Source organism: Canis lupus, chromosome 33 (genome assembly GCF_003254725.2).
Source record: "Canis lupus dingo isolate Sandy chromosome 33, ASM325472v2, whole genome shotgun sequence".
Classification (NCBI taxonomy): Eukaryota; Metazoa; Chordata; class Mammalia; order Carnivora; family Canidae; genus Canis; species Canis lupus.
The window spans coordinates 16236340-16251035 of record NC_064275.1 but is presented as its reverse complement, the minus strand read 5'-3'; the positions used below and the strand labels follow the sequence as shown (position 1 = coordinate 16251035).

The 14696-nt window shown below is 38.2% G+C and overlaps 1 protein-coding gene across 4 annotated transcripts in view; it reads right to left on the bottom strand.

Annotated features, from left to right (window-relative positions):
- Positions 1 to 14696, bottom strand: part of NECTIN3 (nectin cell adhesion molecule 3) — a 294923-nt gene that overhangs the window by 116939 nt on the left and 163288 nt on the right. For all 4 annotated transcript variants that reach the window (XM_035709821.2, XM_049105421.1, XM_049105422.1 and 1 more), the window contains one exon: positions 12802 to 12874. In XM_035709821.2, the coding sequence (XP_035565714.1) occupies positions 12802 to 12874 (73 nt within the window). The remainder of the gene's footprint in view (positions 1 to 12801; positions 12875 to 14696) is intronic.

The following is a 14696-nucleotide window of genomic DNA, read 5'->3' as shown; positions in this document are numbered from 1 at the left end:
TTTAAGTGACCCACCACTCTAATACAAGGGTTTATTAGGCAACCTCTGTATATCTTTCTCATGGAAATCCCTGACTCTGTAAGTAGCTCTGCCCTTATTGCTGCAGAATGACTGACTCAGCCACAGGATTCCTCATGTAAGCACACAGGAGCTAAGCCCTGTCCTCAACGGGTTTTCACATCTGTAAATCAGTTATGCACTGCTGGTTAACAAATTATTCTCAGACTTAGGGACTTAAAAACGACTTACTGGCTCATGATTGTGTAGCTTGGGCTGGGCTCCCTTGGGCAGTTTTTCCACTGATCTTTCCTGGCATCACTCACAGCAGCTTTATGAGGGGCAGATGGCCCGAGATGCCCTTATTCACCTAGATCTGAGGTGCCTCGTTCTCTCCCATGTGACTTTGCCACGTTTCTTACATGGAGGCTGCAGCCTTCCAAGAGGGCAAGCCCCAATTCCCAAGTGCATATTAAACCTCTGCTTGCATCATTTTTATTGATGTTCCACTGGCCAAAGTCACATAGCAAATCATGTAGCCAAGTCCAGAGTCAACGTGAGAGAGAAGTCACATCAAGGCGTGAAATTCCAGAAGTCATGATTCACTCTGGGCTAGCAATGTAACAATACAGTAAAACGCCCATTCCACATTTTTTATGTATCTTTTCAAACCATGTATTCTGAAGTATGCTTCAAGTAAAAAACTTATTGAAAAAAGGCTTTAACTGAGGGTACTTATTTCAAATGAAGCCTATCAGAGGGGAGGTGGAGGCAATGGGTGAAATAGGTAAAGGGGATTAATGGTACATTCATCATGATGAGCACAGAGTAATGATGTGCAGAACTGTTGGATCACCATATTATACACCTGGAACTAATATAATGCTGTATGTCAATTGTACTTGAATTAAAATTAAACATTAATTAATTAAATGAAATTGATTAATTGAATTAAAACATAAATTTTGAAAAAATTAAATTAAAAAAATTGGGGCATCTTGGTAGCATAGTCCTTAAGCATCCAACTTTTGGTTTCAGCTCAGGTTATGATCTCAGGGTCGTGAGACTGAACCCCATGTTGGCCTCTGTGCTCAGTGGAGAGTTGGCTTGAGAATCTCTCCCCTCTGCCTTCTCCCTTCCCCTCCTCTCTAGAATAAATAAATCTTTAAAATATTTTTTTAAATATTTTTATTTATTTGAGAGAAAGAACAAGAGAGAGAGAGAGAGAAACACAACCAAGATGGAGAGACAGAGGGAGAGGGAGAAGCAGACTCATTGCTGAGCAGGGAGCCTGATGTGGGACTTGATCCCAGGACCCCAGGATTATGACTTGTGCCAAAGGCAGATGCTCAACCACTGAGCCACCCAGGTGCCCCCTAAAATAATTTTTAAAAGATTAACTCCTTACTCCCAAATTTCTAAACCATCTCTATAGACATTGTTTGCTTAACCAAGAAGATATTTTTAATTGTTTAAACACTTATTAACATAATAAACACTTTACACAATACAATTGAGGACATTCCAAATAATTGAGGGATCAAACTAATAGTGGTTTAAATGTAATAGAAAGCATTTTATTTCATTTACGATCATCTTAGATTTACCCAAAATTTGAATTCTTAGAAATATTTAAGGTTTAGCTTAGCCAAAATGCTGAAAGAGGATTTTCAGTAATTTTTAAAAATGAATGTGTGTATAAAACCTTACCGAAAGCAACTAAAGTGAATGTTTTTGAGGAAACTATGAATGGTTATCTATAATGTAACCCTTTTGTTTCACTTCCTCTCATTCTACGCAGTCTCAATTTTCTCCTCCAACCACTCAAATGTCCAAAAAACTCTTACATATCTTTCAGCCAACCCTATCTTTATGTCAACAGATATAAATTAAGTATAATAATAAAAAAAAAAAGAAACTACTACTTTTATGGAGCACCTGAGTGACTCAATCAGTTAAGCATCCAACTCTTGATTTTGGCTCAGGTCATGATCTTGGAGTTGTGAGATCAAGCCCTGCCTCAGGCTTCACACTCAGCAGGGGATCTGCTTGGGATTTTCTCTCTCCCTCTCTTCCTCTGCCCCTCCCCACCCTTCTCTCTTGCTCTCTTTCTCTCTCTCAAAAAAACAAAACAAAAACAAAACAAAATAAAACAAAACAAAAAAACAGAGTATGAAACTTCAAAAATAAATAAATAAAAATAAAATTCCCATTCCAGGTTGAACATAGAATAAGGCACAAAGTTCTTGACCTGGCAATCATAGCTCTACATATTCTTCTCCCAAATCACCTTTGCTTTTATTGCCCCACCGAGTCCCATAGAAATGTTACAAAAGCAAAAACCACCATATTCTTTTACTTGAAGACAGATTTGCCTGCCATATCCAGAATTCTAACTTATCTTTGCTGAAATGCACTTTTATGGCCTCCACTCCCTAGATCTAGCTCCTTCCATCTGCCAAGAATTCTGGCCATCCTTCAGGGCCCATGTCATAGGTTATGCCTTCCACAAACACTTCCATGATTATCCCAACAAATGGGTATTTCTCCTTCCTCTGAACTTTGTATTCAGATGGAACAGTATAGTAGAAATGGTCCAGGCATTGGAATGAGATCAGTTTCAAACCCCAGCTCTTCCAATTATATGACTACTGCCACCGTAATTCAGGTTTCTTCACTATAAAACAGGTCTACTTTGTAGGGTTCTTGCAAGATTAAGTGAAATAACAGGGTAAATATCTAGGAAATTATGTAGCATATAATGGTCTTGCAGATCTAACTAGTATTAGGAGACACATCCATCAATTTTGTGACACTCAGGTTTTGTTTTGTATCCTCTTATTTTGTGAACAAATGTTTCCCATCATAGAATATGAATCTTTAAAGAAATAAGAGTATTGTGCCCCTATTTTATAGCTTAAGTCTGCTCCTCTATCATTCTAGTGTCTAGTGCTTACTCAATGTTAGTTGAAGATAGAAGAGAGGAAAGAAGGAAGCAAGGAGGGAAGGATTGTTGACATTCACTTTACTTCTTAAAGCAAATTACATGGATTATAGTATTTCTATTTATGAAGGGGCAAGTTAAGAATCACTGCCTGGTAAATATTGTAATTGCTAAGCTGCTAAGACATACTACATGTCATTGCAGGAAAACATTTTTTTAAAAACCATAGTATGTTCCTATTGGATGAGTAAAAATATCAAGGATTTATAGACCTGGAAGAGATTCTAAGAAATTGTTTAACTTAGCTTCTCCCTTCAAACAGAACTGCACTTGCTTCATAGAAACGAAGACGAGGGCTGTCTTCATAGGGGAGGAAAGTGAAGTTCCTGCAGAGAACACACAGACTGCTCGAGAGCCTCCATAGACACCTACTGCTGAAAATGCTGGTGGTAGACATGTGAGCTCCAGCAGGGCCACTGTTAAAACTTCTTCTTGTTTGCCCATTCACAGAGATTTGACTACTCTCGTTTAGAAAGTTCTTGGGGGAGATAATGGGAGGCAATGAAACTAATAGGCAGGGAAATAGGACAGTATGATTCAAGTTATGGGTGCGGGGTGCGGGGGTGGGCGCCTTGGATAAATGAGTTAAAAGGTTACCAACAGAAGTTAGTAAAATCAAATTTCCATTTCCATGTAGACATCCAAATAATTTGATCTTGCCGAGATCTATGTGAAAATTTCTAAGGTTATCAATAGATGCAGAAAGACAGATACTGTGTAGCATCATTTACTTGTGAAATATAAAAAAGAAAAAAAAGTTAAACTCATGGAAACATTGCAGAAAAGTGGTTACCAGGATCCCTGGGTGGCGCAGCCGTTTAGCGCCTGCCTTTGGCCCAGGGCGCGATCCTGGAGACCCGGGATCGAATCCCACATCGGGCTCCCGGTGCATGGAGCCTGCTTCTCCCTCTGCCTATGTCTCTGCCTCTCTCTCTCTCTCTGTGACTATCATAAATAAATAAAAATTGAAAAAAGGTAATAAAAAAAAAGAAAAGAAAAGTGGTTACCAGGTTTGGTGGGGGGTAGGGTAGAGAATAGGGAGAAGCTGGTAAAAAGGTACAAATTTTCAGTTGTAAGATAAATAGGGTCTGAGGATATGATGTGTAACTATAGGTATTGTATAACTGAAAATGACTAAGAGAGTAGAATTTAAATGTTTCTCTGCCCCCCCCCCAGAAAAGTAATCTGTAAAGTAATGAATGTGTTAATTAACTCAATAGTGGGAGTCTTTTCACAAGATCTTATAACTTTCTCAATTATACTTCAATGAAGCTAAAAAGAAAAACACAAAAATTAGTCTCTAAAACATTGCAATATTCCATATTCAATGGTCCTCAAGATGAGATGAAGAAAATTAACTTTAAGAAAGCCTTTTTGAACTCCAGAGCTCAAATTAACTATTCAATCAGAACATTAGAACTGACAATTTTGTTAGTTATACTTCAATCAAGCTGAAAAAAAAAAAAAAAGAAATCGTTGCTAAAGCCAATGCCATGAAGATTTCTCTCCTATGTCCTCTTCTAGATGTTTCATATTTTCAGGGCTTACATTTAGGTTCTTAATTTATTTTGAGTTAAATTTTATGTATGGTATAAAGTAAGGGTCCAATTTCATTATTTTTTATGTGGATGTAGTAAAAATATCATGGATTTTTAAATTTATTTTATTTTATCATTATGTAGTCTTAGAACTTGTATCAAAGATCATTTGAGTATATGCAGGAGGGTTTATTTCTGGGATCTCTATTCTGTTCCTTTCCATAAATGTATGTCTTTATGCTGGTACCATACTGACTGATTACTGTAGTTTGGTAATATGTTTTAAAATCAGGACATGTGAGACCTTCAGCTTTGTATTTTTAAAAGACTATCTTGACTATCAGGGATCACTCAAGATTCCACATGAATTTAAGAATTTTTTTCTATTTCTGTAAAAAAAAATGCCATTGCAGTTTTGGTAGAGAGAGATTGCATTTAATCTATCAACTGCTTTGGGTACTATGAACAGTTTAACAATGTCTTCCAATCCATGAACATGAAATACATTTTTATTCATTCGTCTTTTTAAATTTCTTTCAGGAATATTTTGCAGTATGGGTCTTTTTACCTGGGATACATTTCCTTGTAAGTATTTTATTCATTTTGAGGCTGCTGTAAATGGGATTTTCTTTAATTTCCTTTTTAGATTGCTCATTGTTAGTATAAAGAAATGCATCTGATGTTTGTGTGTTGGTTTTATATACTGTAAGTTTGCCAGATTTATTTGTTAATTCTAACAGCTTTGTGTATGTGTACATCAGGATTTTCCACATAAAAAGTCATGTCATCTGCAAACAAAGATTTTACCTCTTCCTTTCCAATTTGGATGGCTTTTATTTCCTTTTCTTGTCTCTTTGCTCTAGCTAGACTTCCAGTACTAGTTGAACAGAAGTGGCAAGAGTGGGCATCCTTGCCTTGTTCCTGATCATAAAGGAAAAAGCTTTCAGGCTTTCCCCAATGAAAATGATGTTAGCTGTGGACTTGTCTTATATGGCCTTTACTATGTAGGTTATTCCCTTCTATTCTAGTTTGTTGAATGTTTTAATCATGAAAGGGTGTTGAATTTTGTCGAATGCTTTTGCTGTGTCAACTGAAATGATCATATGGGTTTTTTTTTCCCTTCATTCTGTTTAATGTGGTATATTACATTGTTTTTTATATGTTACCGCATTCTGGCATTCCAAGAATAAATCCCACTTGGTCGTGGTGTGTAATACTTTTGATATGCTGTTGAATTCAGTTTGCTATTATTTTGTTACGGATTTTTGCATTAATATTCATCAGAGATATCAGTCTGTAGCTTTCTTTTCTTACAGTATCTTTGGTTTTGGTATCAGGGTCAGGGTAATACTGGCCTCATAAAATGAATTTGGAAGTGTTCCCTCCCTTCCAATTTTTTTGGAAGAGTTTGAAGAAAATTGGCATTAATTTTTCTTGGAATGTTTGGTAGAATTCTCCAGTGAAGCCATCTGATACTGTGTTTTCTTTGTTACCAGACTTTTGATTACTTATTCAGAATCCATATTGGTGATAGATCTGTTCATATTTTTTAATTTCATCAGGATTCACTCTTGGTATGCTGTATATTTCTGGGAATTCGTCCATTTTTTTCTAGGTTATCTAATTTATTGGCATATATTTGTACTCGGTAGTTTCATCATCCTTTTTTCCCTGTGACATCAGTTGTAATGTCTCCTTTCATTTCTGATTGTAGTTATTTAAGTCTTCTCCCTTTCTTTCATGGTAATCTAGCTATTTGTCAGTTTAGCGATTTTTCAAAAAAAAAAAAAAAAACAGCTCTTGGGGCAACTGAGTGGCTAAGTTGGTTGAGTGGCTGATTCTTGACTTTGGCTTTTAGCTCATGATCACAGGATCCTGACATCAAGCCCCGCATGGGCTCTGCATTCAGCAGGAAGTCCACTTGAGGATTCTCTCTCTCCTCTCCCTCTGCCCTCCGCCCCCCTCCCACTCACACATGTTCTCTAAAATAAATAAATAAATCTTTTTAAAAATCTCCAATGTGTAAGTTTTTCCCTATTGTTTTTCTACTCTCTTTCACCTGTTTCTACTCCAATATTTATTATTTCTTTCTTTCTGCTAACTTTGAGTGTAGTTTTTTTTTTTTTTTTAGTTCTTTGAGGTATAAGATTGGGTTATTTATTTGAAATCCTTCTTCTTTTTTAATGACCACTATAAACTTACCACTCTGTACTGCTTTCACTGCATCCCATATGTTTTGATACACTGTTTTAATTTTCATTTGTCTCAAGAAATTTTCTGATTTTCCTTGGGATTTTTTTTCTTTGGTTGGTTGTCTAAGAGTATGTTGTTTAATTTCCACATAATTGTGAAATTTCAGTTTCCTTCTGCTACTGAATTGTAGTTTCATTCGTTTTTGGTAAAAAAAAAAAAACTTGGTATGACTATTAATAAATTTAAAAATCCAGTCCCCCAGAGACATAGTACATGATTTCATTTATATAGCAGTCTTGAAGTGACAAACTTTCAAAATTGGAGAACAGGTTAGTAGTCGCCAAAAGTCAGGAATGGGAAGGAAGTGAGTGTGGCTATGAAAGATGGCAAAAGGGATCCTTGTAGATTGTCTATAGCAATGCCAATATCAGGGTTGTGATACTGTACTATAGTTGGTAAGATATTATTGGAAAAACTGGGTAAAAGGGTCTATTCTGTATTTTTGTACAATTGCATTTGAATCTATCATTATTTCAAAATTAAAAGTTTAATTTAAAAAAATCCTTAGAGAGGCAAGTATAGCAGTCAGATAAGAACAAGCTTCCATTCCCAATTTATCATTAATTCTGGTTTCTTTGGTCACTGTCTTAAGCTCCCCGAATCTGAAGTCCCTTGTCTGTCAATGGGTTTAGAAGCACCGATCTCACAGAGGTGTAGCAAAGATTCAGTGAATGTACAGGAAGCCTATTTCTAGACACATAGTAAATAGTTTAAAGAACACCATACTTAGTTATTATTGCACATCCCCTCTCTCAATACAGTCTATGGCTGATGAGCATCATTTTAGGGAGAGAGGAGAAATATCAAGATAGAAAAACAGGAAGACTTGCTTTTCACATTGAAGCTGGGCAAAGGCTTACTGTAAATATCTCAGAAGTATGAATTATAATGAGACACAAATGCATTTATAATTAAACTAAACAATTTTATGAACTGGAAACAAAACTGCTGCCCAAATTTTTGTATCTCTCTCTCTCTTTCTCTCTCTCTCTCTCTCTTCTTTTTTAATGAAACAGAGAACCAATTAAACAGCCCTGAGTAGAAGCCTGAATAAGTATTAAACAGAGGCACAAAAGTGATAAAGATAATTCCTTTCTAGTTTCCTAAATTGCTAGCAATAATAAGTGGAATCAATTAAAGTTTTCCTAAGATGACCTTTCTTCTTCCTTGAAAAGAAATTTCTAAGATATTTACACCCATACGAAATAAATTCTCCAGGGTTTAACATGGGGAATTTTTTTTCTCAGAATTAGGAGAGGCTATAAAGTACTCAGGGCATGTGGACCATCTCTTTCCAAGAATAGTGGTAGATGGCGGTAGCAACTGAAGTCTCTTGAAAATATATATAAATTATATATATTATATAATATATATATAATATGTATATACATATACACACACATATATATATATATATACAATGATTGCTTTTGTCTTTTTCCCTGTCAAGCAGCTAACCATCAACCAAATGGACTGAACACCATTTGCATGTTTCATCTGTCCTGATCACCAGCTCCTAAAAAGGGAGGAAAAGAAACACTCCAGGTCAGGATAAATTTAAGCAGTCTGTAAAGTCGAGGATATCATGACATCCTTTGTATTTTAAACCATCATGGATTCAATAACTCATGGAACATGAAAATTAAACTTTGAAAGAGAGAACAAAAGAACCCTGCATAACATGGAGAATATGATTTTCTTAATGAGATTTTGCTATTTGTGAAGATAAATCTATTACCCTGGTGAAATGGAAAGAGCATGGACACTGAAATCAGAAAAAAATGTAGTCCAATTACTTGCTGTGTGACTTGAGACAAGTTATTAACCTATTTGAGCTGCAAAACTGTAAAACTGGGATGAAAGCAGCTGTCTTGTTGGTAGTTCTGGAACTAAATGAGAGCATATGGATTATGTGCCTACCTTAGTGCCTAGCTCAAAACAGGAGCTCACAACAGTGTTGGCTCTTTTCTTTCTTTGCCCTTATACCTTTCATTTCTCTTGTCATCGTGGCCTATTATTGGGCTGAGCTTATTATTACTCCCAGCTTTTGATCATGAAATTGTTCCTTAAGGACTGAACCCTGATTTTTCATGGCAAGGCTGAAGGAAGACATGATGCCTATCAAGTCTGAATATTCATTTCTAGGGTATTATCGACAAGTAAATCCTTCCAAATCAATTGCAACCTACACATATCAAAATTCACATAACATTCATTCTTTGGAATATTGAGGAGAGAGAGATGGGTAAAGGGAATGAAGGTTAGAGAGGAGTTCAAATCCAGTGACAGGAAGCCCTTCATAGATCAATGGGTTCATTCCCATTGATGTTGTAAAGTGCATGGTCTCCCCTACAACCTGAAGTAAAGGTCTCTGAGTGAGGCAGACAAGTGCAAACATCTGCTTCTAACCCAGTTTCAGCCACCAAAAATTCAGAAAATTGCTAGTGATAAAGTGGTTGTCTCCTTGAATGAGAAAAGGAAGATGGTACCTATGCGTCAAGAAGCAGGAATCTGGGTTTAAGCCAAGGTCAGAGGGTCCTTTGATTACACTTAACCATTATATCTTCACTTCACTTATGCATTAACTTTTTCTTAATAGAAGCAACATACCACGGTAGGACACCGACATGTCAACAAATGTTAATAATAATGTGCATGAAATAGCAGTCAGAAAACTGATCCTTGGGACACCAGGGTGGTTCAGCCTTGGGCTCAGGGCATGATCCTGGAGTCCTGGGATCGAGTCCCACATTGGGCTCCCTGCATGAAGCCTGCTTTTCCCTCTGTCTGTGTCTCTGCCTCTCTCTCTGTGCCTCTCATGAATAAATAAATGAAACCTTAAAAAAAAAAAAAGAAAAGAAAAAGAAAACTGATCCTTACATAAGCTTCTGGTGGTGCTGTACCAGAAAGTGAGAGACCCAACCAAGAGCCAACACCAACCATCCATCATGGGAATGAAGGCATCTAGGATCAGCCAGACCCAAGCTGACCAACCAATTATCTGAGAATATGATAATCCCAGCCAACACTAAAAAAGTAGAAGAATTTCCTAGGTGAGTCCAGCTCTGTGATATTGTGATTTGTAGCAAAAAATATTTATTTGGTCTTGTCCTCATTTCTGGTGCCTCCAAAACCCCTTGGAATTTCTTAAGTGACAAGAGAAATAAAGGGGTCCTTCGTTATTTAATGCGGTGACTTTTGGATGTAGCTAAGGACAGGGACCAGTTGCCCTAAGAATGGACCATGTGATTAAAGAGTTGAAATTCTCAGTTCCACCCCCACTAACCTACAGGGAAGGGAGAGGAGCTGGAAGTTCAATCAATCACTAATGGCTAATGATGTATTCAATACTGCCTCTTGATAAAGCCTCTAAAAAAACTAAAATGATGGGGCTCGAAAGCTCCTAGCCTGATGAACATGTGGAGGTCCTGGGGGAATGGCATGCTTGCTGTCAGACACGACATGGAAGCTCTGCACCCCTTCCCTATACTTTGCTCCACGAATCTCTTCTATCTGGCTCTTCCTGAGTTATATCCTTTTATAATTAACCAGTAAGCTGGCAAATAAAATGTTTCTCTGAGTTCTGTGAGCCACTCTAGCACATGAATCAAGCCCAAAAAAAGGATAATTGGAACCTCCAGTCTATAGCCAGTCTGTCAGAAGCACAGGTGACAACCTGAACTTGTGACTGACATGTGAAGCTGGGGAGAGGAGCAGTCTTGAAAGCCTGAGCCCTTGACCTGTGTGATCTGATGCTGTCTCCAGGGAGACTGTAACAGAATTGAGTTGATAGGTGGACCCCTGGTGGTGTCAGAGAATTGCTTGCTGGGGAGGAGAGGGGGGGCGCACATTGTAACTGGGTACAGAATCATAAATCCAAGTTGCCGATGAACATAATTATAACCAAATACATAGTTATATTTTTAAGCCACTAATTTCTGGCTTGGATTTCTTACCTCATGATAGATTAACTTAACACACTAGGTAAGAGTGTGCTTACTTGGTATGCTTTTGATACAAAATAAAAGTCAGACACAGGAAACCTGTTATTCCCACCTTCTGTTTTTCTTATATCTAACTGGCCTTTGGGCCTTTCTCTTTCCTTTTTTCCCCATGATATTTCTGCAACCTTTGGGACTACTGACCACCCTCTTTTTTAAATGCCTGCCTTGATTTTCTTCACTGATGTTTGCTGGCATCCTCAATCTCACCAAGTCTCCAAGTCTCCTTCCAGTCCCTTTTGCTAGTGTCTCTTCCTGCAGACTTTCAGCACGCCACTTCTTGACCCTCTGCTCTTCTCTTTCAGTCTCACTCCTTTTGGTGAACTCACCCCAATGGCTTCATCTTGAGAATCATCCCATCCTGAAGACACGTAGGTTTCTACTATAACCTTGATCTCTGTATATCATTGGTTTTCAATAATTACCTGGGAATTTCTTTTTATACAGAAAACAAAATACAGGCATAGGCATGCTTTGTTATATTGCACTTTGTTTTATTACGCTTTGTAAGTATGGCTTTTTTTTTTCGAATTGAAGGTTTGTGGCAATTTTTCTAACAGCAGCATGTTCTTACTTTTTGTCTCTGTGTCACATTTCGGTAATTTTCAAAAGATCTCAAGCTTTTTAATTTTTATTATATTTGTTACGGTAATATGTAAGCAGTGATCTTTGATATTACTATTATAATTGTTTTTGGAGTGTCCATATAAGACAGTAAAGTTAATGGTAAATGTTGTGCGTGTTCTGAGTACTCTACCCAACAGCCGTTCCCCATCTCTCCCTGTCCTGGGTCCTCTCTATTCTCTGAAACACATAAATACTGAAATTAGGCCAATTAATAACCCTAAGGTAGCCTCTAAGTGTTCAAGTAAAAGTTACACATTTCTCACTTTAAATCACAAGCTAGAGATGACTGATCTTAATAAGGAAAGTATGTCAAAAGCCAAGATAGGCCAAAAGCTAGGCTTCCTGCACCAAATGGTTTGCCAAGTTGTGAACAAAAAGGAAAAGTTCTCAAAGGAAATTAAAAGTGTGAGTCCAGTGAACACATGAAAGATAAGAAAGCGAAACAGTCTTGTTGCTGATAGGGAAAAAGTCTTAAGAGTCTGGATTGAAGATCAAACCAGCAGCAACATTCCCTTCAGCCAAAGCCTAATTGAGAGCAAGACCAGAACTGTCCTCAATTCTAAGCAGGCTGAGAGGTGAGGCAGCTGCAGAAGAAAAGTGGGAATCCAGTAGAGGTTGGCTCCTGAAGTTAAAGGAAAGAAGCCAACTCCGTAACATAAAAGTGCCAGGGGAAGCAGCAAGTGCTGATGTAGAAGCTGCAGCAAGTTGTCCAGAAGGTAAGTCATGAAGGTGGCTGTACTGAACAGCAGATTTTCAATGCAGACAAAACAGCCTTCTATTGGGAAAAGATGTCATCTAGGACTTTCATAGCTAGAGAAGAGAAGTCAATGTCTGGCTTCAAAGCTTCAAAAAACCGGTGGACTCTCTGTTAGGAGCTAAGGAACCTGATGCCTTGAAGTTGAAGCCAATGTTCATTTTCCATTCTGACAATCCTAAGGCCCTTAAGAATTCTGCTAAATCTATACTGTCTGTGCTCTAGAAATGGAACAACACAGCCTGGATGACAGCACATCTGCTGACAACATGGTGTACTAAATGCTTTAAACCCAAAGTTGAGACCTACTGCTCAGAAAGAAAAAAATATATATTCTTTTCAAAATATGACTGCCCACGGATATCACCCAAGAGCACTGATGGAGATGGACAATGAGATGAATGTTGTTATCGTGATGGCTAACACCACAGATCAAGGAGTAATTTTAACTTTCCAGTCTCATTATTTAAGAAATACATTTCTTAAGACAGTGGCTGTCATTGATAATGATTACTCTGATAGATCTGGACAAAGTCAATTGAAAACCTTCTGGAAAGGATTCACCATTCTAGATATCATTAAGAACTCACATGATTCATGGGAAAAGGTCAAAATATCAACACTCACAGAGTTTGGAAGAAGCTGACTCCAACCGTAATGGATGACTTTGAGGGATGCGAGACTTGAGTGGAGGACATAACTGCAGATGGGACAGAAATAACAAAAGGACTGGAATTAGAAGTGCAGCCTGACACTCAGATGATGGTTAGCCCTTCTTAGCAATCAAATATTTTTAAATTAAGGCACGTGCATTGTTTTGTTTTGTTGTTTTGTTTTTTAGACACAATGCTATTTAACACTTTGTTGACCACGGTATAGTGTAAGCATAACTTTTATATGCACTGGGAAACCAAAAATTTCATTTGATTTGCTCTATTGTGATAGTCACTTTATTGTGGTGCTCTAGAACCAGACCTGCAGCATCTCCAAGGTATGTCTGCACATTGACTGTGATTCTCAGAATTTATGTCTGATAATACTGAAAACATCTGGAAATCTCTTTTTTTTTTTTTTTTTTTTTTTTATTTATCATAGTCACAGAGAGAGAGAGAGGCAGAGACACAGGCAGAGGGAGAAGCAGGCTCCATGCACCGGGAGCCCGACGTGGGATTCGATCCCGGGTCTCCAGGATCGCGCCCTGGGCCAAAGGCAGGCGCCAAACCGCTGCGCCACCCAGGGATCCCTTTTTTTTTTTTTTTTTTTTTTTTTTTTTTTTTATTTATCATAGTCACAGAGAGAGAGAGAGGCAGAGACACAGGCAGAGGGAGAAGCAGTGGAAATCTCTTAAGGGGTCCTGATTTCAAGAGTTTTCCCACCTGACTGTAATTTTGCATAGTAAATTCAGGTCCAAATATTTCCCATCTTTGATGAAGAAGCCAGAAACAAACAAACGAAAGAGCTAGTATGAGTTCAAGTCAACAATAAACCCAAGGACACAAGATAAATGAGGGATTCGGGCATTACACGCTCACAGGTAACGTGCTGAGACACCGTTTTGCACTTCTCGCTTAAGCATTCAGAGATGCTTCTGCCAGTTTCAAACAGGAATCCACATGTAGCTCTGGGCTTCAAAGAATGAAATAAAACAATAATTTCAATTTTATAAGTCCTCAGAGTGAAAACAACTGAGACCGTAGCCTTTTTCTGGCTGTTGTGTGTTCCAGTCCCTGCAGGCCAATTAAGTTCTTTCAAAGCCCCAGCAAGGGCTTGAAGGTTAATTAAAATGTGTGATTTAGGAAAAGCTGAGGATAGTATATAGTGCACATACTCCACCAGCTGCCTTCGAAGCAACATTTAATTAACCAGCAGTGAGGCTCAGCACCCGCTTTTTTTTTCTCCCATGTCTGCACAGACACCATGGAAGCAGAGTGCCAAGGTCTCGGTAGGTAATGCGCGTAAAGACAGTGAGGGGAACATCTATCTATGCCTCACTTCCACTCTCCCCCCTCCCCTTAGAGAGGGATCCTGCTTTTTTGGTGTCTTCATTATCATACTGTCCTAAGACTTCCTCCCACAAATAATAGGTCCTGCCCCACTGCCCCTCACCCAAAGCCCCACCTCCTACGCCCCCTCTACACACTACTTCCCATCTATTTTCTGCTTTTCACGGTGGCAGCTACTTGGCTACTTAGCCAATGGCCTGTTGAGATGCTAACTTTCGCTGTCAATGCCTGAATTTTAACTGAAGGGTCTATGTGACGAAAGCCCATCAGATCCCTGTCTCCTGGTATTCACACCCTTGTAAAATCTGCTCCACATATTTTACCAGAGTTAGCCTGGGTGATCAATAGCTGGTAACAGAAGTGATGGTATATCATTTCTAACATTAGGTTATAAGAAATATTTCCATCTTAGGAGAGGCCTTTTTAGTCTCAAGGCATGGAAATTCATGTGAATAAGCTTGGAGGTGGCTCCTGTGACCTCCGTTAAGCCTTCAGAGCCTACAGACTTGCTGGATTGCT